Source organism: Equus przewalskii, chromosome 1 (genome assembly GCF_037783145.1).
Source record: "Equus przewalskii isolate Varuska chromosome 1, EquPr2, whole genome shotgun sequence".
Taxonomy (NCBI): Eukaryota; Metazoa; Chordata; class Mammalia; order Perissodactyla; family Equidae; genus Equus; species Equus przewalskii.
The window spans coordinates 26,843,645-26,866,963 of record NC_091831.1 but is presented as its reverse complement, the minus strand read 5'-3'; the positions used below and the strand labels follow the sequence as shown (position 1 = coordinate 26,866,963).

At 48.2% G+C, this 23,319-nt stretch overlaps 1 protein-coding gene and 1 long non-coding RNA gene across 2 annotated transcripts in view; one reads left to right on the top strand and one right to left on the bottom strand.

Moving 5' to 3' along the window:
• Positions 1-4,403: 4,403 nt before the first annotated feature.
• On the bottom strand, positions 4,404-6,912 carry LOC139073468 (uncharacterized). Its single transcript, XR_011522234.1, has 3 exons — positions 6,773-6,912; positions 5,774-5,876; positions 4,404-5,466 (listed from the first exon to the last, which is right to left on the bottom strand). It is a non-coding gene; the product is annotated as an uncharacterized lncRNA (long non-coding RNA).
• Positions 6,562-23,319, top strand: part of NEURL1 (neuralized E3 ubiquitin protein ligase 1) — an 80,070-nt gene continuing 63,312 nt past the window's right edge. The window contains exon 1 of the mRNA XM_070557066.1: positions 6,562-6,919. Within this exon, the coding sequence (XP_070413167.1) occupies positions 6,835-6,919 (85 nt within the window). The 5' untranslated portion in view covers positions 6,562-6,834. The remainder of the gene's footprint in view (positions 6,920-23,319) is intronic.

Below are 23,319 nucleotides of genomic sequence, written 5' to 3'. Positions count from 1 at the left end.
CCTGGTTGGGTAGCAGCCTGCGCTGCCCTGGCTCCATGTGGTGTCCAGCTTTCCCTGGAGAAGTCTGCAGGCATTCGCTAAACATCATCCTCTCAACTAGAACGACCGTCCATATGGAGCAGTTTCCCAAAGTGTGATCAATTAATGACCTGCTTTAGAGTCTACTGAACCAGAATCTCCTGGAGTGAGGCCTGAGAATCTGCATTTTATTAACCATCTCTCCCTCTCCCCCTGTAGATGATTCTGACGCATGCTAAGTTTGAGAATCATTAGTTTTTCGTGTGTGTGCACCCCAGGAGGGAGAAAAGATGATCCTTTTTAAAAAAATAGACTTTGTTCTTGAGAGCAGTTTTAGGTTCACAGCAAAACTGAGTGGAAGGTATATAGATTTCCCATATACCCACTGCCCCCCCCCCATGTATAGTCTTCCCCATTATCAATATCCTCCACCAGAGTGGTACATTTGTCACAGTGATGAACGTACATTGACACATCATTATCGCCCACAGTGCGTAGTTTACATTAGGGTTCACTCTTGGTGTTGTGCATTCTATGGGCTGGATAAATGTATGGTGACATGTATCCACCATTACGGTGTCATTCAGAGGAGTTCCACCACCCTAAGAAGACTCTGTGCTCCACCCATCCATCCTTCCCTCCCCCCAACTCCTGGCAACCACTGATCTTTTTACTGTCGCCATAGTTTTGCCTTTTCAGAATGTCATGTAGTTGGAATCACACCATAAGCAGCCTTTTCAGATTGGTTTCTTTCACTTAGTAGTATGCATTTAAGGTCCCCCCATGTCTTTTCATGGCTTAATAGCTCCTTTCTTTTTAGCACCAAATAGTAGTCCATTGTCCAGGTGTCCCACAGTTTATTTATCCATTCACACACTGAAGGACATCTTGGTTGCTTCCAAGTTTTGGCAATTATGAATAAAGATTTTATAAACATTCGTGTGCAGGTTTTTGTGTGGACATAAGTTTTCAGCTCCTTTGGGTAAATACCAAGGAGTGCAACTGATGGATAGTTTGGTAAGAGTGCGTTTAGTTTTGTAAGAAACCACCAAACTGTTTTCCAAAGTGGCTGTGCTATTTTGTATTCATATTAGCAATGAACGAGAGAATTCCTGTTGCTCCACATCCTCACCAGCATTTAGTGTTGTCAGTGTTTTGGATTTTGGTTAGTCTAATAAGTGCATCTCGTTGTTTTGGTTTGCATTACCCTGATGATGTAAGTTATAGAGCATCTTTTCACAGGCTTATTTGCCTTCTTTGGTTAAATGTCTGCTAAGATCTTTGGCTCATTTTTTAAATTGAGTTGTTTCTTTTCTTATTGTTGAGTTTTAAGAGTTCTTTGTATATTTTGAACAATGGTCTTTTATCAGCTATGTCCTTTGCATATATTTTCTCCCATTCTGTAGTTTGTTTTCTTATTTTCTTGACAGTATCTTTCGCAGAGCATAAAAATTTAATTGTAACGAAGTCCAGCTTATCAATTCTTTCTTTCATAGTTCATGCCTTTGGTGTTGTATCTAAAAAGTCATTGCCAAATGCAAGGTCATCTAGGTTTTCTCCTATGTTATCTTCTAGGACTTTTATAGTTTTGCATTTTACATTTAGGTCTGTGATCCATTTTGAGTTAATTTTTGTAAAGTTCTGAGTCTAGATTCATTTTTTGTATCTGGGTGTCCACTTGTTTGTGTATCATTTGTTGAAAAGACTATCTTTGCTTCTCTGTATTGCCTTTGCTCCATCGTCAAAGACCAGTGGACTGTATTTATGTAGCTTCATTTCTGGGCTCCCTGCTCTGTTCCATTGATCTAGTTGTCTGTTCTTTCACCAGTACCGTGCTGTCTTGATTACTGTAGCTTTGCAGTAAGTCTTGAAGTTGAGTAGTATTAGTCCTCCAACTTTGTTCTTCTCTTTCAACATTGTGTTGGCTATTCTGGGTCTTTTGCCTCTCCATATATTAAAATAAGTTTGTTGATATCCACAAAATAACTTGCTGGGACTTTTATTGGGATGCATTGAATCTATAAATCATGTTGGGAAGAACTGACATCTTGACAATACTGAGAACTACTGTGTGTTTGGCCCTACACTTAGTTGTGGGAGGTGGGAGACTGGACTGGAATACACAAAAGCACAGGACAAGCTCCCCAGGATGCACCTCACACAGTGCCAGGCATACAGGTAGTGCTCAATAAATGGTCACTGGGGTAATGAGTGAAGCTGAATCCCAAAGCACCTGGGAACAAGGAAGCTATGGTGCACCTTCCATGCTCAGGTGGGTAGCACAGACTCCCATCCTTCACAGGGAAGGCCTAGCCTCAGGGAAAACTTTGCGGGAAAGGTACCATTGAGAAGGGAACTGGCCAGGTGGGCTGGTCTGAGCGAGACTCTCGGGCTGACTGGGTGGCTGTATTGATAGGTTAATTCACTGATTTATTCATTCATTGATTCACTGAATAAATATTTATCGAGTATCTGTTATGTATCAGGCACTCAGGGATCTCCCTCTCTAACGTGACCAGCCATCCCCTGCAGTTCGGGCAGGACAACCCTGTGCAGGTTTTCTGATGGCCTGGGAACTATGGGTTGGGCCTCGGGGGTGGCAGGGTGGCCCTGTGTCCTAGCTAGGGATGGCTGTGGCTGTTTCTTATTTTAAGGTTATTTTCTCAACAGGGAGGGAGGTGTCATGCCATTGACGAGGGTGGTCTCAAGTTTAGGGAGTCCGGCTTGGCCTAGACGAATCCCACTCCTGCCTGGCTGGTGGGGGACCATCCCTGTGGCTGGTTCTCGGCTCAGCATCCAGGGGCTCGGGGAAGGATGAAAGGAGACTCTCAGACAAGTATTTTATTTTATCAACATGGAGACTCTGCAAGACTTGAACTGATCTGGGAGCTGTGGAGAGTGAGAAAGAAGGGAAAGAAAGAGGTGAACCATGAGGAGGAGACAAGGCTAGGAACAAAAAGAGGAGAGACAGCCAGGAGAGAAAGTGACAAGGGTGGAGAGAAGCAGAGCAGGGGAGAGAGAAGGAGAGAAAGACAAAGGGAGAGAGAGAGAGAGGAAGAGGGAGAGAGAGAAAGGAGTCAGCCAGAAGGGAGAGAAAGGAGGGAGAGAGAAGGGGAGGGTGGGGGCCAAGCTACTGTTGAAGGGGCCCCAGTTCTGCCCTGAGTCCCTGCCTGGGACCCTCCCTCTCCTGCGTCTTAGTGTGAGCACTCATGGCACCTGCACATGCACATGCAAGGACACACACGTACACACGTGCAAACACGCATGCACTGACACCCACCCCCTTGGGCACGGCCTTCATAATCTACACTGCTGGGCAGGTGGGGCTGCCACTGTGACAGGTGCTGGAGCAACACCTTATGAGTAGCTTCCACTGAAGCCACCAAAACTTCATCCAGCCCCATCTCCCTGGCGGGTTCCTTCTCCCTCCTCCCTTCCAGGATGAGGCTGAGAAGAGCCCTCGGGGCCACACAGGCACTTCCCTGCCTCCTGGCAGCCGCCTTGGTGAAGGATGGCTCAAAGGCCTTGGGGACTCTGTGCAGAGTCCAGGCAGGGATGAGGGTGCTGGAGTCCTTTGATCCTCCGAGCTGGGTCTAACCACAGCCCCTGCCAAGAGAGGGTTTCTGAGGCACAGCACCCCTCAGAGGGGTCACTCTCAGCTTCTCTGGGTCCCAAGCATCCACGTCCCCTCCTTTAGGTCCCTGCCTAGCTAGGGACTTGCACCCAGTTGACACTTGACAGTGGCGCCCCCTCCCACAGTACAGAGCTCCCAGGAAGGGCTAAGGCCAGGCTAGGGAGGTGGCCTTGGGTACAAGACTTCAGAGGCCCTCACTCTCAGACTTGAGCAGGTGCAGGGCTGGCCATGCACGACTCTGAGAGTGAGCATCTCCTTACATTTTATGCCAGGGGTGTCTTGCTTGCCTCGTCATAATCCTGGCCCTGTTGATACTTCCATTATCTCCTCAACCCTCTCAGGTCAGGGGAAGTTTCTGTACTGCCCTCAGTTGCCTGCCTTGGTCCCTAAGGCCTCTCCCCTTCCTGTGGGGGCCCCAGGATCAGGCCGCCCTGAGCTGCAGAGCCCGTTGCCGCCTCTGGACTCCTCAGGCGGGCCCTGGACTCTGGGCCTCTCTTCCCTCCTTCCCGTTGACCTTCTCCTCTCTCTCCTGCTTTGCCCCTAGTCCCAAGTTTAGACCACATGGGGCCTGTGCCATCCCTGCTGTCCCCTACCTTTGGGGCCTCACCCCCACCCCCATGCCCTGGCCCATGCTCCAGGTCCTGCTCCCTGGGGAAGGGAGGGGTGTGACTCCTCTAGGAAGGGCCCCAAGCCTTCCCCAAGCCACGGTCTGCAAATCCTACCAAGGGCCTTGCATTCACGCACACTCCAGGGGAATCAGGCTCGCCTATACAGAGCCTTCAGATTTATTGTGAAGCCAGCAGCCGCTCACAGTGACCTCATTCCAACAGACTTCAGGGGGCATATGAGTGCATGTGAGTGTGTGTGTGAGCTTGTGTAGAAGTGAGTGTATGACAAAGGAGAGAGGTGTGTGCAAATGTGTGAGTGTGCTGCCATTCGGGGTCCATGCATTTCGGACACACGAGTCGTCGGTTGGGAGTGAGCCTCGGGAAGACACGCCCATAAAGAAGACAGCACCTCTGACCTGCCATGTGCAGTCTGCAGCTGGCCGGGCACGTGATCCTCGGCATCTAAGAGGCTGGAGGTGGGGGTGGGGCCTGTTTTTCCCTCCAGACCCCAGAGAGCAGCTGTCATGGATATTTCTAGCTCGCCTGGAGTCCCAGACATTTAAGGATGCCTGGAATGGGGTGGGGGTGGGGGGCAAGGGATGGAAATAAAGGGCGGTTCCAAGGCTTTACTCCCAGGGGTCTTAGCTGAGTTCTGCTGGGGGGCAGGGGGATTCATCCATTCCACAAGTATTTTTTGATAGTCTGTCATGAGCCAGACACTCTCCTAGGGGCTAGGGACATCATGGTGAGTGGAGCCAACCTACATTCTTGTTGCAGGAGGCAGAACATAAACACGAGGGAAAGGCTACTTTCTAACTAATTCCAGAAAACAAAACAGAATAACGGTATGGAAGGTGACTGCGAGTGGAGAGGTTCTTTAGCTGGGGCGGTCAGGAGGTGACACACGAACTGTGCCTGAATAATGAGGAGCCAGCACACGGGGACTTGAGGGAAGAACCTGCCATAAGAAGATGGATGAGATGCTGTTTCACCCCACAGCCTCGCTGGACTCTGGATCAGAGTTGCTGAAGCCAGTCAGGGAGCTCGAGGTGACCTAGAGGACCAGGAAGGCAGATTCTCTCTCTGGAGGGACCACGGTGCATCTTCTACCCCTGACAGACTGGGAGGAGGAGATGCCCCAGGTCCAAGTAGGAGGAGAATGACCTCCTTTTCCCCTCCTGCAGTCTTCCTGGTAGCAGTGCTGAGCTACAGGATGGAAGAGTCATGTGAACAGGGGACTTGCCGAAGCCTCTTTCCTCCAGGAAGCCTTCTTTACTACAGACCACAGAGGACCCCTCACCCCACCTCTTATAGCTGACAGAACCGCTCAGTTCAGAGTTCGCGGTTCTCTGATGGTTTGTCCCTGAGATCTGTTCCCCCAGCTTGGCCAGGGACCCAGTCTCCTAGGTCCAGTCTGTATTCATCCCAAGGCCCCCACTGCCATGTGTCCAGGAATTGGACAGCCTGGGGTTCTTGTTCTGAGCCCCTGCCCCAGTGCCCCTTGAGAGCTCACCGAGAGCGGAGGATCAAGTGCTGGAGCTCCTAATCTCACTTCGTTTATTCAGTCATCCATTCACTCATTTAAATTTTTTTCTTGAGCCTTTACAACGTACCTGCTGTAAGGGAAATTGTAAATTAGAGCTACCTCGCCCGCCCCTGGCACCCAGGGAGCCCAACGTTCTGGCTGTACTGTTTCCCTGGTTTTCAAGACCAAGTCCCAGGGTCCATGAGAGCAACAAGCCCAACCCGTGGAGCCCAAGTCTCGGCCTGATAGCTGACCCCCGCCGGGGCCCCGGTCCCCCGCGCCGCCGAGAACTTGTGGCCACGGGAACGCGGCGCGCCCCGGGACCACATCTGGCTGAGCGGGCGCGCGCGTGTCACTAAGACGCTCATTCACCGGCGCAGCTGTCACCATAACAACCGGAGCCAGGGAATCCTGGCGACGGCTGCGGGCGAGGGGCGGGGGCGGCGGTCGCGGGAGGGACCCGGCGAGGGCAGGAGCGCGGCGGCCGGGGGAGACCAAGCACCGCGGGCGCGCCCAGCCCGCTCCGCGCTCCACGGAGCCCCGCTCCATGCACACCCGCAGGCGGCAGGGCGCCACGCACGTCGCCGCAGCGGCAGTCCCCGCGGGCGGGGACCGAGCCTGCTGCCGACCTCCGAGCCACCGGGCAGGCCGAACTGCTGAGCGCCCGCGTCGCGGGCCCTGACTCTATGGCCCCAGGGGAGCGCGCCGGAGCCGCCGCGCAGCCCACCACCAGCCGGAGGAAGAGGGGAGCCCCGGGCACCGCCGGCCCCAGCCCCCGGGCCCGCCCGCGGCCCCCGCCCCCGCCGCGGGGAATGGCAGGCAGGTAGCCGGCTCGCGCGAGGACCCCCGCGGCGGGCAGGATCCGCCGAGGACGCAGGAGCCCGGAGAGAAGGAGAGGAGGAGCGGTCCGCCCGCCCCCGGCCGCAGCCCCACGAGGGCCCTCCCCCGCGGCGCGCGAGCGCGCGCGCACACACTTGCACACAGTACCTCGGCTCCTGCCCAGTCTTGCCTGCCCCCCGCCGGTGCCGAACCCTCTGGGGCCGGATGCCATGGGTAACAACTTCTCCAGTATCCCCTCTCTGCCCCGAGGAAATCCGAACCGGGCGCCGCGGGGTCACCCCCAAAACCTCAAAGGTAAGGCTCGGCCGGGCCGGGCTCAGCTGAGGACCGGGGCGCAGGTGGAGGGGCAGGGAGAGGTGGAGAGGTGTGGTTAGGGAGGATGGGCAGGTGCCACCTGTTGTGCGCATTTGGAGACAGAAGATGCACATCTCACCATGGAGGTGGGCTGGGGGTGGGGGGCTACGGGTGGTGATGATGAACACCGGGGAGAATGGCGTACCGTGGGGTCTGCGCAGTTCTTTCTGCCAACACGGGAAACGTCACTGGAGTCCCCTCAGGTCACGATGCTAGGAAAACGTGTAGGGGTGAGGAAGGGAGGTTGCTAGGTGTGTAGCGGAGGGTAGCGGGATGCTCATGTCTGCCAGCAGTGCTTCTCAAGGGAGGCACCACCATCTCCTTTTTCATTTGCTCAGGACTGGAGAGGTCACGTTGGAAGCACTAGTTGCATTTCCAACTGGAAGGTCTTAAAGATCCAGCACTGACACATAGCAGCCTGCAAGAAGGGGCCAGAGCCAATGGCTTCTGGAGTCCGCTGCAGCTGTTGACTTTTTGCATTCACTGAATCACTTGGTTTCTGGTTTCCCCAAAGGCCAGATGTCCATTCCCAACCCTAGAAAGGAGTGGCTGGGAGCCTTGAAACAGAGGGACATTTACCAGGAAGATCTTTGCCCTCTAAGCCTGCCGACCCACCCAACACCCTCAGGGGGGCCCCAGGCCCAGTTCGAAGTCCTGCAGCTTCCAGTGCTGTCTCTGACCTTTGGAAGACATAGCTGGGTCCTCCCAGACCCTCAGACCCCACTGATTCCCTTCAGGAAGCTGCTTTTCTGTCACCCTCAGAACCAGCCAGCACTTGTCCTGGGCATTCTGACAGCTAAGAGCCAGGAAGGGAAGCCCTCAGGCTGTCGCAAAGAACAACTGGCTGATTCAGCCCCCTGGGGTTATAAGGATAATAGTAATGTCCTTTGACAAAGCACTGAAGTTTACAAAGAACTTTTACAAACACCTTTTCTTGGGAGCGAGGAAGCTGCTCTGGGTAGTCAGGGAAGCCGATCATACCCACTTTACAGTTGAGGAGAAGCGATGCTGGTTTCGAGTTCCCAAGGCCAGTGCGAGGCAGAGCCAGGCTGCAGATCTCTATCTGCTGACTTGGAATTCTGTCCTCTCTTTCGCTCGACAGTTAACCTTTGAGACTGGGAGAGAGGAGGAGAGATGGGACCACCGCCCCTCATTCTAACTCCAACTTTTTCAGAACTTCACTTCTCGCTCTCAGCTCAGGAAAATCAGTGGGTTTGTTGTGTCTTTCTGGAAATTAATGTGGCAGTACTTTTTAAGAAATATCATATTCGTTGGCCTTGTGATTCCCCCTGAAGGAACTGATCCCAAGGAAATAGAGATGCAGGCAAATACTTATGCAGTAGGCTAGGATGTTCACAGCAGTGTTATTTATACTAGGAAAACAACTAAAATGCCCAGTAATCGTGGTGTATCCTCTTGGTGGAGTGTTATGCAATCATTAAAGTTGTATTTTTGAAGAATATTTGGTGACTTGGGACAATGTTCATAGCAGCATAATGACAGTTGAAAAAAGCAGGATACAAGGCTCTATATACTGTAAGATCCCAGTTTTGTTAGAATGAAATGATATGAATGCAAAAAAAAAAAAAAAATCAAACAACCCTGGAAAGAAGTTTCCAAAAGGTTAACAATGGTTTCCTCTGGGTAGTGGGAACACATGAGACTTTTTCTTTTCTTTTTTTTGTATTTCACTCTTTTCTAAAATTTCTACAATGAGCAAATATTGTTTTATAGAATCAGAAATAATCTGTGAGTGTTAGCATATATAAAGACTGATTCTGAGCATTGGAAACAGAGTCCTAATGATGGAGGAAGCTGTGGACATCGCCCAGTTCAATGTCCTCCCTTACAAGTGAGAAGAGTGAGGGAAAGGGTTAGTGATTTGCCCAGTCACTCAGTGGGTCAGTCAAGAGAGGATGGGCAAGCCAGGCTAAGTCCTTCCAGCGCAGGGGTTAGCTGGGGGCCAGGGAGTTAGCTTGGTGCATTAATGCTCACAAACTGCCCCAAGAAGGCGCTGCTCCATCCTTGACCCTAGGGAAGCCCAAGAAGGCCTCCATAATTGCACCTCTTTTGACTTAAAGATTGGGATGGTGAGGATGTAAGTTCTCTGTGGCTGGGGTCTTTGACAAGGGAGGAAGTGGGCAGGAGAGGGTCTGAGGCCCTCCCTCCTCCCTGCCCCCACCCCAGCCTCCTCCTCTGCCTGAAACCCCCCTTATGCTGCCTCTCTGGTTTGCAGGAATCAGTTCTTCTTTTGTGGGAGTGAATGGTGAAGTTCTTCCCCCGGCCGTCCCCCTCCCCTGCCCATCTCCCTTCAGGCTTGATTCACTAGAGTTTATTCTCCCCTGACGCTACCCACACACCTACTGGAGGTGGCTGTGAGAATTTTGATTCTGCTCCTTTCAAGCCTGAGATGAAGGATTACAGCGTGCCCATGAAGACCATGTATGGGTGCCCTCCATCCTTCATCCAGGGTCCGGTGATCCTCCTTCTCAACCTGACTTCTCATCCTAAAGAGCCATCAGCTTTATTCTGTGATTGTTTTAGTGTTCACTCCAAATTCCCTTCTAACTGTATCAGCACTGACCTAGGAGTCTTCTCTGATACATCAGTGGTTATCCAGAATTCCATTCCAATTGTATTGGTGTTGACCTTGATACTGACTGACTGTGATTCTAAGACTGTCCACCCAGAATTCTGCTGGGACTGCTTCTGTACTCACCCAGAATTCAGCTCTAATTCTTATCAGTGTCCATCCAGAAATTTGCTGGGGGCAGGGACCGTCTTTTCTCTATAATTGTAATCTCTATTGATTTCTCACCATTTTAATTAAAACAACTGGAAGGAGCCTGGTGTAATAGTGGCCCTGGGACTCATTGGAGATCTAAGATTGGTTTGGCTGTCAGGCTGACATGAAATGAGGCTCGTCCATCACCTGGCGGGTGGTAGACTTTGGTCTTTGGTCTTCTTCCTGAAGACACACTGGCCTCCCTCCACTGCTGGCGGTCCCCACCGGGGTCTGAACAGGGTTGGTTTAGGAGTGTCCAGGGCAGAGGTCTAGGGTATAGCTCTGGGCTTAGGACCAATAGACAGTTACGAGGAGCTGCTGTGTGCCTGGCTCAGAGGTGGGGGCTTCTGACATCCCTGTACACTCACAGGCTGAAGATCTACTTGGAAAGGCAAGGCTAAGGGAGGAAATAGAGCGAGTGCTTGGTTGGACCATTGAAATCCCAGATGTATGTGGGCAGAGGGGAGTCAATGAAGGATTTGAGCTGGACATGGAGGAAACTGCAGAAATTGGATACATAGCAAGGGGTGCAGTGGGAGTCCTAGGGTGTAGGGAGGAGAGTCGAGGAAGGGACATACAGCAAAGTCTTGCAGGTGGGAATGAGCAAGTGCGCGTATATATTCTCGGTAGCGGGCACAGGGTGACTGCGGCAGGGAATTCATGCTTCATGGATCCCAATACAGAGAATAAAGATCTTCCTCCTTCCCCAGCTCTTTCTGAGTGCCTGCCTGCTTGATGCTAAGTGGTGAGGGAAACGTAGTTAGGAAAGCCTTTGGGGAGGGCTCCCAGCCCCAGGGGTCACCCATAGATCAGGATTGGATGGGCCACCTCCCATCTTTTTTTTAATTGCAGTAAAATTCACATAACATAAAATGCACCATTTTAACATTTTAAAGTGTACAATTCAGTGGCATTTAATACATTTACAGCATTGTGCAACCACCACCTCTATCTAGTTCCAGAACATGTACATTACCCCAAAAGGAAAGCCTGTACCCATTAAGCGGTCACTCCCCATTACCCTCTCTGCTGAATCCCTGGCAACCACTAATCTTCTTTCTGTCTCTATGGATTTGCCTATTTTGGACATTTCATATAAATGGACTCATACTATATTTGTCCTTTTGTGCCTGGCTTCTTTCACTTAGCATAGTGTTTTCCAGGTTCATCTATGATGTAACATGTATCTTCTTTCATTTTTGTGGCTGAAAAATATTCTGTCGTATAGATATGCCACATTTTGTTTATCTGCTTGTCAGTTGATGGACATTTGGGTTGTTTCCACCTTTTAGTTATTGTAAATTTTGCTGCTCTAAAGATTTGTGTATAAGCTTTTGTTTGAACACCTGTTTTTAGTTCTTTGGGGTAAATACCTAGGAGTAAACCTTCCATCTTTTAAAAGCTGGTACCTCTTGAATTGGATATTTCACAAAGCCACTGGCTGTGACAGCCGCAGGGAGATTGTCCCCCTCCAGCTTTGACTGGGTGTGACGCCAGCCAGACACCTGTTGTTTTCAGAGTTTCTTTTCCATGACGGCTGAGGCTCCTGGCCGGCCGAGGGAGGAGCTTCCCAGGTCGGCCCAGGTGCCTTGATTCTTTGAGGTGGGCCAGAGTGAGCCGTGGGAACTTGTCTGCAGACCCTGAACTTCCTCTCTGCTCTCTGAGGGTGAGGATGTGGGATCCGTCCTCCGAGGACAAGGTCCTACCTTTCATATCCTTGCTGCTTCTTCCCTGAGTCCACATTCTAGATACTGCAATAGCTGCCTTCCTAACTAGCTTCTCTACCTCTGGTTCCTTCTTTGATGCTGCCAGAGCGATCCTTTCATCATGCCCCTCCCCTATCAATGGCATTCCATGTTATGACTGAGACCGCCATAATCGGATATTCAAGGCCTCTGTTCTTTAGCCAACCCACAGATATTCCCGCAGCCCATGTCTGGGCTCCTTCCTTGGTTGTCATGATGCTTGCAGGTTAGGTGAGCTCATCTAGCTCTCCGCCCCCAGCAATGCAGCAGACAGACCTGACGGAGTGGGGTGGGGTAGGGTGGGTGCTGGTGGCCTCCTCTGCCACCCCAAGACTTCAGAGAGGCTAGGCTAAGACAGCCTCCGTTTTCAACTCTGAGCATCTATCTCGCACACCATGTTGGTTTTTAGTTCAGTATGACCTTTGAACCCTGTATTGTCAATCATAGCAATAATCTTTCTAATAGCTACCGTGTGTTGGGTGGTTACCATGTGCTAAGTACTTCCATGTAGATTATTTCCATTAATATCCTCCTGACAACCTACTGGGGAGGGCGGCGGGTATTGTTGTCACCATTGTATAGATGGGGAAAGAGAAACTCAGAGAGGTTAAGTAACTTATCCCATACCACAAGTTAATAACTCATGGAGCTGGGATTCAAACTGTCATGACCACTATACTCTCATGTCCCCATAGAATTTGGCTTCATTGGGTTCTGTCTTCCATTGTGGGAAAGAAACTGGGGAGCAATCTCCTGGGCTCTGGACAGAGCCCCAGAGGAGAGAAAGAGGGTGTACAAGGGGCTCTTGATGTCCCTTCCCAGCCCCCTGTCCCTTACAGCTCCCCTGCAGGGTTCTTAGCCATGGAGACTCATCAGCCAGTTATCACTTTCAAGGGAACTTTCAGTTCCTTTGGGCCACTATTTCTCAAAGCGAGCCTTTTCTACTGCCTGCATCAGCTGGAAGCACGTCTAAAATGCAGGTTCCCAGCCCCCAGGCCAGACCTACTGTCTCAGAATATCTTGGGGGTACGGGGCCCCCAAACCCCAATGAATCATGTTTGATAAGATCCCCAGGTCGTTCTGATGGGTATATCAGGTCTGAGAACTTCCAGGCTGTGGGACCTCAGAACAGACCTACTCTGATGCTGTTGGAGTTGGTGAGATTGGGCTTCTCAGAGGAGGGGAGCCTGGAGTTGGGTGGAGAAGACTTGGAATGGAGCTTCAAGGGCATCTCCGTGAGGCTGCAGCAGCAAAAGCATGGAGGCAGGAAGATGCAAGGTGTGTGCAGGGGCCGGGGCAGTCCCTCCTGCCTGGGATGGGGGGGCTCCCGGTGGGGAGCTGAACAAACACGTCAGTCTTTGAAGGTAGGTTGGCACCCGATCTTGCAGGGGTGAGAAAATCTTGGATCTTGGATCTTGGATGTCAGGATGAATACTTTATTTTTCTATTATTACTTTTAAGAAGACAGCTTGATTTTTTCAATGAGTGGAAGATTTGAACAAATATTTCAACACACAAAATATATGAGTGGAAAACAAGCAGATAGAAAAATTTTCAATGCCATTAGTTATTAGAGAAGTGCAAATTAAAACCACAATGAGGCACCACTCTACTTTCCCGGGAATAGCTGGAATTAAAAAGACCGATAATACCTAGTGCTGGTGAGAATGTGAAGCAGCTGGAACTCTCGAACCTTGCTGGTGGGAGGCGCCTTAGACTTGGTCCTGTAGGCAGTGGGAGGACAGCTTTTGAGCAGAGGAGTGTAGTGACGTCATTCAAACAGCAGCAGCAGCAGAATACCGCTGTGGGGAGGAGGGAAGGAAGCATCTGGAGCTGCTGGGAGGTTAATGGCAGCTGCAGGGCTTCTGTCCTAGGCCAGGCTGAAAGGGCCGGGTGCACAGCCATGCTGACGACCTCATCTAGGATTCCCATGGGTTATTCTGGAAGCATTTCTGACCAATGGCTATGGTCAGAAGGGCAATTGCTCATCAGAATTTTAAAAAAAAAGGATTTTTAAGAAGTGCCTTGATGCTAGGCACTGTGCTAGGTGCATCAATGTAGGTTAATTCCTTTAATTTCTCAATAAAAGTGAGGTTGGCATTATTGTTCCCATTTAACAAGGTGAGAAAATTGAGACTAAGAATGCTGCCTAGAAACACTGACCTAGAAAATGGCCAAGTTGGGATTTCTACCCAGGACACCAAAGCCCACAAGGGAGAAAATTGGTCTTGGAGGGAATTTCTACATGTTGGGGCTTCCTTTCACCGACCCTCTGGGATGGCATGTGCCCACCTCCAAGATGTGCACATTGAGGCATTGGCTCTAAATCACAGAGCCCAAGATGGAGGCAGGATGGACAACAGCAGTAACAGAAGGAGCAAGAGGGAGGAGGAAGGAGGGCAGAGCTGGGCACTGCCCAGGGGAGGCCTGCACCCCAGTGTGCCAGCTGCCTGGGCCTATTTCCTGTTGGTCTGTGACTCTCTCATTCCTGGTCCTGTACACCCAGGGGCCAGAGGCTGAGGGGCTGCTTTTCACTGAGCTGGTTGCTTTGGCAACCCCGGGCAGGATGCAAGTGGTCTCCTTGGTAACGCCTGGGAAACCTGCCTGAGGGATGGAGGGAAGTGGACTGGCCAGCAGTCGGGCTGGGTGGCACAGGCAGGGCAGGCTGCCGAGACCTCAGGCGTGTGGGGAGGGTCAGGCTTACGGAATAGCCTGGGCTGTCTGTTGGTCCTTCCCCAGAAAGCCACAGTCCAGAGGCCCTGAGGGCCTGAGGGCCTGCCTGGTGAGACCAGAGGCATTAATGGGCCAGCTCAGGAAGTGGGAGGAGATGGGGGTGGGAGTGAGAAGAGGGGAGAATATCTTCTGGATGACAGATCCAGCTACAGGGTTTATTAAAAGATGCTTATCAGAGGTCATTACCCAGATCCTGCTGCTTCGGGGAAATGAGCAGGTGCTGACGCCTGTGGGGGGTGGAGCGGAGAGAGAAGAAGGGCTAGGAGAGGGGGCGGAGGGACGGGACTGGAGTCACTGTGAGCAGGTGGGAGGCCTTGGCTTTCTCTGCTCTCGCTGCAGTCCTGAGTGTAGGTGGGGCTCTGCGCTGGGCTCTGGGACTGAAGGGTGGAGTGGGGGTTCCAGGGCTGCTCTGATGCAGAGGGCTCATTCTGTTGTTTAACAAACACATACTAAGCATCAGCGATGGGCCAGATGCTCTCCTAGGCATGAGGATACAGTGGTATACCAAACAGACGAGGGCTCGCTGCCATGGAGCTTTCCCTCCAGTGGGGGAGGCAGATGGGGACAAAAAGGACAAATGAATAAAAATGAGTCAGAATATGATGACAGTTGGTAACATGCGATGTGAAGAAGCCCATGCTAAGCTCTTTACACTTATTATCTCATTTAATCTTTAAAACAACCACGTGGAGTAAGTACAATTATTAACCCCATTTATGGGTGAATAAACTGAGGCTTGGAGAGGGTAAGCAACTTGTCCAAGGTCACACGTCTGGCCTGAGGTGGAGCTGGGATTCTAGCCGAGATCTTTTTGACTTGGGAGCTATCATTCTTTTTTTTTTTTTAAGAAATACTTTTTTTTTATGCAGAACAGTTTTAGATTTACAGAATTATTGCAAAATAGTACAGAGAGTTTCCTAGTATTCTATAGCCAGTTTCCTCCATTATTAACGTCTTACGTTAACATGGAACATTTGTGATAATTAATGAACAAATATCAATACAGTGTTATTAACTAAAGCCCATATTTTATTCAGATTTCCTCAGTTTTCCTTAATGTTCTTTTTCTATACCAGGATCCCACATTATATTTTTAGTTACTACATTATATATTTAGTTGTCATGTTTTCTTAGGCTCCTCTTGATTGTGACAGTCTCTCACACTTTCCTTGTTTTTGATGGCCTTGACTGTTTTGACCGTGACTGGTGAGGTCTTCTGTAGACTGTCCCTCTACTGGCGTTCATCTGACGTTCTTCTCTTGATTAGGCTGTGGTCATAGGTTTTGGAGAGAAAGACCATAGAGGTGAAGTGCCATTTTCATCTCATCATAACGATGGTGCGTGCTCTCAACCTGACTTACCACTGTTGATGTTGACCTTGATCACTTGGCTGAGGGAGTGCTTGTCAGGTTTCTCCGTTAAAAACTTAAAGTTACACTTTTCTCCCTTTTCCGTATTGCGCTCTTTGGAAGAAAGTCGCTGTGCGCAGCCCACACGGGGGCTGGAGAATTCTGCTCCACCTCCTTGAGGCTGGGGCACTTCTTCGACTGCTCTGTCAACTCTTTCTTCAGTTGTTTATCCAAGCAGTTACATTTAGTAAGGGCTGTGAAAGAGAAGCCTAGGGAGCTGGAACGGGGGAACTTGACCTGGTCTTGGGCGTCCGAGAAGGTTTCTCTAGGGACGTCGGCCTCACGTTCCCAGTATGGGTGCTCCTGGCATGTTGGGCGTGGAACTGTTCATTTAGCATCCCTGACCCCTGCCTATTAAATGCCACTGGCCACCTTAATGTCATATTATGACATTAAAAAACAATAGCTCTCTTATATTTTTAAAAGCACCCCAGAGGGGCCAATACCACCCCCAATTGAGAGCATTGAGCTGGGTGTGGAGGGCGGCAGTGAAGCGTTGTTGGTAGGGGCCCTCACACAAGCCCCTGGGCTTGAAGACAGCACTGAGGGTTGGCTCGCTGCTGCTGCTAAGTATGGAGGGGCTGAGTTAAGATGTTGAGCACAGTTTTTGACAGTTGAATGGAGCTAGGGGACAAAAATTAGAATTTAGGACCTGGCAGGGAGGAAGGCCTTTGGAAAATACTCTGGAGTTTTAGTCAGGAACCGTGAAGTCTAGGCCAATGTCATCCCAGCCCTCTAAGCCAAGGAACTTTCAGCAGAAAATCATTCAGTGGCTGCTCCTTTGCCTCTCTGTCCATGGAAGCAAGTTGGTGGTCACAAGGGCTGTCTGTGCAGGGGCGAGGCAGGAGGAGGAGAGAGGGCCTGTCTTGGGATGAAGGGAGAGAAAGAGGAAATATGTCTGGTGGCTTACCTGGACGGCTTTCCTTGCCTCTCCTGCCCCCAGGATGCCATCCTGGCGGCTCCAGAGTTTGGCGTGGGGACGGAAAAGGGAGAACGTTGCCAGGGGAATGTGCTGTCTTATGATTAGGGTGGTGGCAGTTCCACGTGCTCCTGGCTGCCACCTTCCTCTTTCCCCCTTGGCTTGCCCCAGCCTCTGTCTGGCATCTGCTGAAAGGCTGACCTCCTCTAGGGGATGGGCCACTCTAGATGTGTGTGTCCAAATGGGGGTGTCCAGGTGCCCCTGAGAGTGAGGGGAGGAGGTGCTTTACCCTGATCAGAGTAGAGTGAAGCTGCAAGGATGCTCCAGCTGATTTGTTTCACTTGTCGGTGCCCTCTGTGCACTGGGCTGGGTATAGGGGACTGAGAGGTGAGTACTGGGCGTTGTCTTTGCCCTTGATGTGCTCGCAGCCCAGCCTCATCCAGTTCAGACATCAGTCCATATTGGCAGAAGGGTCCGGGAGCCCTTCTCCTCCTCCGTGTCTGCTTTCTTTTTGTTTCTTTCTCTGATCTCCCCAGCAAATGCTCCTTTGAGCACATTATTCCTGAGGGGAGAGGACTGGCAGGTGGTCAGGCATGTGCTTGAGGCTGGTGGAAGGGCTGGTGGCGCTGACTTCCAACATTGGAACCCAAATATACCATAGAGATCGTTTTGTCCTACCTCCTTTCTCAACCCTAGAGTTGGGAAGTGACTTGGCCAACGTCATACAGCTGGACTGGCCCAGGTGGTAATGAGGTCTCAAGGCTCTGCCCTTGCAGGATGATGTATTGTGCTGCTGATGACGTGTGCTGTTCCAAGGGGAACTACCGGAGGGCTTTAAACAGAAGAGTGACAAGATCGTTTAGATGCCTTAGAAATCTCTGGGGCAAGAGAGGGGCAGAGGAGGGGCCAGGCAGGAGGCTGCTGCAGTCCTTCAGGCGAGGAGAGGTGTGGCTTCCAGCAGGGGAGGGCAGCGAGCAGCGAGGCCAGTGGATTAATTTGGGAGATGCTTTAGAAGGTGGACTTGAAGATTTGCAGGTGGGGAGGGGATGCACAGGAGCTGCTTGTGCTGACACGTCCCTGAGGATTCTGACTTCTGGGCAGTGGTCAGTGAGACGCCCAGGTGGCTTGGCTTGGAAGAGCCTGAATACACCGGGAGGGTGGGCCTCTTGGTGTGAACTGATGTGTGGGTGTTTCCGCGAGAGCTATGTCCCACCCAAGGCCTCGAGGTCTTAGAGCCAGGAGGAGAGGCAGGTGAGCAGGGCAGGGCTGGCCCTGAGCTCTTGGCTCCATCCCTACCCCCTGGGACACCATCAATAATGAATGTCCCCTTTGCCCGTCACATGTGGCTCCTGGGTGGGCAGAGGCAGGGCCCTGGCTTCTCTGGTGTGATATGCATCTGGCTTCCGTCAGCTTCTGAACCAGGGCCTTCAGTCCCAACCCAGCCAGGCTTTCTCAGTGGCTCCTCGCTCCCCATGGGTGCCAGTTCCCCCGGCATATGCACACAAACCATGAAAGGTGGCCATAAATCAGCCAAGACAGGCCAAGGCTGCTCTGGTTTTCCCAGAGTTGAGATCAAAGCCCAAGACCCTCACCTTGGGGCTCAGGACTTATTAACTTATTAAACTGTCAAGGGAGGGGAAAGCAGGATGGACTGGATGGATGGCCATATAGTAAGACAGAATGTGAAAAAATGGCCTGAGAAATGAAGCAGCAGGTGGGAAAGGGGAAGAGAGGAGAGAAAAAAGCTGTCTTGGCCCCAGGGCTCTGAGACTTTTCACAGCGCTGTGTCCCTTGTGTTTGTATAGCACTTAAACAGTTCCCTCTTGCTTTCTCCTCCAAGATCTCATTCGATTCCCATCACAAGGATTCTTAGCCCCACGTTACAGAGGAGAAACTGAGAGCCAGGTTGTCCTAGGATTATGAAAGTCTGTACCTCCGAGTCCTGTTCCAGGCCCTTTCTGGGCCTCTTAATGGGGCCTCTGAATCGACATTAGGTTGACACCCGTTCTTGACCCTCACTCTCAAGATACAGACTGGGGTGAGTGAAGCCTTCCATTCCGATTCCAGGAGGACCAGCCAGGGCCCCTTCCTGCCTCTGAGAGCCCTGGACTGTCCTCCAGCTTCCAGGGACAAAGGCAGAGCTTGAACCCAATAGAGTGCCCATCCCTGCCTGAGGCAACAGATCCTATCCCCAGCCCCCAACTCCAGTTGTCGGCAGGAAACTTCTTCTTTTCTTTTCCCAGCTTTATTGTGGTATAATTGACAAATAAAATTGTAATATATTTAAAGTATACGATATCATGGTTTGATATATGGATATATTATGAAGTGATTCCCACAATCGAGTTAATTAACACATCCATCACCTCACATAGTTACTTTTTTTTGGTGAGAACTTTTAAGATCTGCTGTCTTAGCAACTTTCAAGTACACCATACGGTATTATCAACTGTACTCACCATGCTGTACATTAGATCCTCAGAACTTATTTATCTTATAACTGAAAGTTGGTACTTTTTGGCCAACCTCTCCCCATTTCCTTCACTCCTCAGCCGCTGGCAACCACCAGTCTACTCTCTGTTTCTATGAGTTTGACTTTGTTGTTGTTTTCTTTTTAGATTCCACATATAAGTGATACCATACAGTATTTGTCTTTCTGTGGCTTACTTCATTTAGTATAATGTCCTCTAGGTTCATCCACATTGTCCCAAATAGCAAGATTTCCTCCTTTTTTATGGCTGAATAATATTCCATTGAGCGTGTGTGTGTGTGTGTGTGTGTGTGTGTGTGTGTACCACATTTTCTTTATCCATTCATCTGTCAACACTTAGGTTGTTTTCATATCTTGGCTATTTGGAATAATGCTACAATAAACATGGGGGTGCAGATATCTCTTCAAGGTAGTGATTTCATTTCCTTTGGGTATATACCCCAAAGTGGGACTGCTGGATCACATGGTAATTCTATTTTTAATTTTTTGAGGAACCTCCATACTGTTTTCCAAAATGGCTGTTTCAATTTACATTCCCACCAACGGTGTACAAGAGTTCTTTTTTCTCTACGTCTTTGTCAATATTTGTTATCTCTTGTCTTTTTGATAATAGCCATCTGACGGGTGTGAGGTGGTCTCTCTTGTGGTTTTGATTTGCATTTCCCTGATGGTTAGCAATGTTGAGCACCTTTTCATGTACCTATTGGCCTTTGTATGTCTTCTTCGGAAAAATGACTATTCAGGTCCTTTGCCCATTTTTTGAGTCATTATTATTATTATTATTATTTTGCTATTGAGTTGTAAAAGTTCCTTATAGATTTGGGATATTAACCCCTTATCAGATGTATGGTTTGCAAATATTTTCTCCCATTCCACAGATTGCCTTTCATTTTGCTGATTGTTTCCTTTGCTGTGCAGAAACTTTTTAGTTTGATGTAGTTCCACTTGTTTACTTTTTCTTTTGTTATGTGTGCTTTGGGTGTCAAAACAAAAAATCATTACCAAGATCAATGTCAAGGAGCTCTCCCCCTATGTTTTCTTCTAGGAATTTTATGGTTTCAGGTCTTATGTCTAGATCTTAAATTCATTTTGAGTTGATTTTTGTATATGGTGTGACATAAGGGTCCAGTTTAACTCTTTTGCATGTGGATATCCAGTTTTCCCAGGACCATTTGTTGAAAAGACTGTCTTTTCCTCATTGTGTATTCTTGGCACCTTTGTTGAAAATTAGTTGACCATATATGCATGGGTTTATTTCTTGTCTGTCTATTCTAATCCATTAATCTATATGTCTATTTTTATGCCAATGCCATACTTTTTTGATTAGTATAGCTTTGTAATATAGCTTGAAATCAGGAAGTGTGATGCCTCCAGCTTTGCTCTTCTTGCTCAAGATTGCTATTTAGGGTCTTTTGTGATTCCATACAATTTCTGAGATTTTTCCCCCCCATTTTTGTGAAAAATGCCATTAGAATTTTGATGGGGATTGCAGTGAATCTGTAGATTGCTTTGGAAGGTAGGGACATTTTAACAATATTAATTCTTTCAACCCATGAACATGGGATATTCTTTGCATGTATTTATATCTTCTTCAATTTCTTTCCTCAGTGTTTTTTAGTTTTCAGTGTGCAAATCTTTTATCTCCTTGGTTAAATTTATCCTTAAGGATATTTTATTCTTTTTGATGCTATTATAAATTGATTTGTTTTCTTCATTTCTTTTTTGGATAGTTTGTTGTTAATGCATAGAAACACACCTGACTTTTGTGTGTTGATTTTGTATCCTGCAACTTTACTGAATTTGTTCATCAATTCTAACAGTCTTTTGGTGGAGTCTTTAGAGTTTTCTGTATATAAGACCATGTCATCTGAAAACAGAGACAGTTTTACTTCTTCCTTTCTTATTTGGATGCCTTTTCTTTATTTTTCTTGCCTAAGTGCTCTGGCTGGGACTTACAGTACTTTGTTGAATAGAAGTGGTGAGAGTAGGCACCCTTGTCTTGTTCCTGATCTTAGAGGAGGTGCTTTCAGCTTTTCACTATTGTGTATGATGCTAGCTGTGGGCTTGTCGTATATGGCCTTTATTATGTTGAGCCACATTCCATCTATACCTAATTTGTTGACAGTGTTTATCATGAAAGGATGTTGATTTTTGTCAAATGCTTTTTATGCATCTATTGAGATGATTATGTGATTATTATCCTTCATTTTGTTAATATGGTATATTACATTTATTGATGTTGCATATGTTGAACCATCCTTGCATCCCAGGGATAAATCCTTGATCATGCTGTATGATCCTTTTAATGTGCTGTTGAATGTGTTCGCTAATATTTTGTTGAAGATTTTTGCGTCTATGTTCATTAGGGATATTGGCCTGTAATTTTCTTTTCTTGTAGTATCCTTGTCTGGCCTTGGTATCAGTGTAATGCTGGCTTTGTAAAATGAGTTTGGAACTGTTCCCTTCTCTTCATTTTTTGGGAAGAGTTTAAGAAAGATTAATTCTGGGTATTAATTCTTCTTTAGAGTCAGCCCTGTGGCATGGTGGTTAAGTTTGGCAAACTCTGCCTTGGTGGCCTGAGTTCGCAGGTTCAGATCCTGAGCATGCATCTACACCCTCATCAGCCATGCTGTGGCAGCAACCCACATACAAAATAGAGGAAGATTGGCACAGATGTTAGCTCAGAGAGAATCTTCCTCAGCAAAAAAAAAAAACAAAACCAAAAACAAACCCCCCCAAAAAACTCAAAAACAAAACAAAACCCACAAATATAATTCTTCTTTAAATGTTTGGTAGAATTCACCACTGAAGCCATCGGTCCTGGACTTTTCTTTGTTGGGAGATTTAAGAATACTTTACCTAGCAACGCTGTCCTTCAGAATTGAAGGAGAGTTACAGATATCCCCAGACAAACAAAAGCTGAAAGAGTTCATAACCACTAAACCTGCTTTACAAGAAATGCTAAAGGAGTTCATCAAGCTGAAAAGAAAGGACATTAACTAGTAACATGAAAACATATGGAAGTGTAAAACTCCCTGGTAAGTGTAAATATACGGTCAAATTCAGGATACTCTAATGCCGTAATGGTGGTATGTAAATCACTTATAACTCTAGCATAAAGGGTAAAAGAAAATAGCTATACTATAGTATATAGTTTATACTATACTATATAGTTTAGCTATACTAAAAGAAAATAGCTATACAATAGTTGTAACTATAATAATTAGTGGATATATAGTATAGAAAGATGTAAATTGTGACATCAAAAACATAAAATGTTGAGGAGGGAGTAAAAGTGTTGACCCTTTGTGTGTGAGCAAAGTTAGGTTGTTATCAACTTAAAGTGGACTGCTATAACTATAAGATGTTTTATGTAAACCTCATGGTAACCACAAAGCAAAAACCACTAGTAGATACACAAAAAATAAAGAGAGAGGGATCAAAGCATGTCACTACAGAAAAACATCAAATCACGAAGGAAGACAGTAAGAGAGAAAGAAAGGAGCAAAGGATCTACAAAATACCCAGAAAAGAATGAACACAATGGCAATAGTAAGTCCTTACCTATCATTAATTACTTTAAATATAAATAGTCTAGATTCTCCAATCAAAAGACATAGGGTGGCTAAATGGGTGGAAAAAACAAGACTCAACAAACTACCCCATTGTAAGAGACTCACTTCAACTTTAAGGACACACATAAGCTGAAAGTGAAGGAGTGGAAGCAGATATTCCAGGCAAATGGAAACCAGAAGAGAGCAAGGGTAGTTATACCTATATCAGAAAAATAGACTTTAAGTAAAAAACTGTAATAAGAGACAAACAAGGTCATTATAGAATGATAAAGGGATCAGTTCATTAAGAGGAAATAACTAGAGTAAATATATATGCACCCAACATCAGAGCACATAAATATATAAAGCAAATATTTAACAGATCCGAAGGGAGAAATATACAGTGATACCATGATAGTAGAGGACTTCTGTTGTCCACTTTCCACAATGGATAGATTATTCTGACAGAAAATGAATAAGGAAACATTGGACTTGAGCTACACTTTAGCCCAAATGGACCTAACAGACGCATATAGAACATTCCATCAAACGGCAGCAAAACACACATTCTTCTCAAGCAGAGACAAAACATTTTCCAGGATAGATCATACGTTAGCCAGCAAACAAGTCTTAACATATTGAAGAAGGTTGAAATCATATCAGGTGTCTTTTCCGACCACAATGGTATGAAACTAGAAATAAAT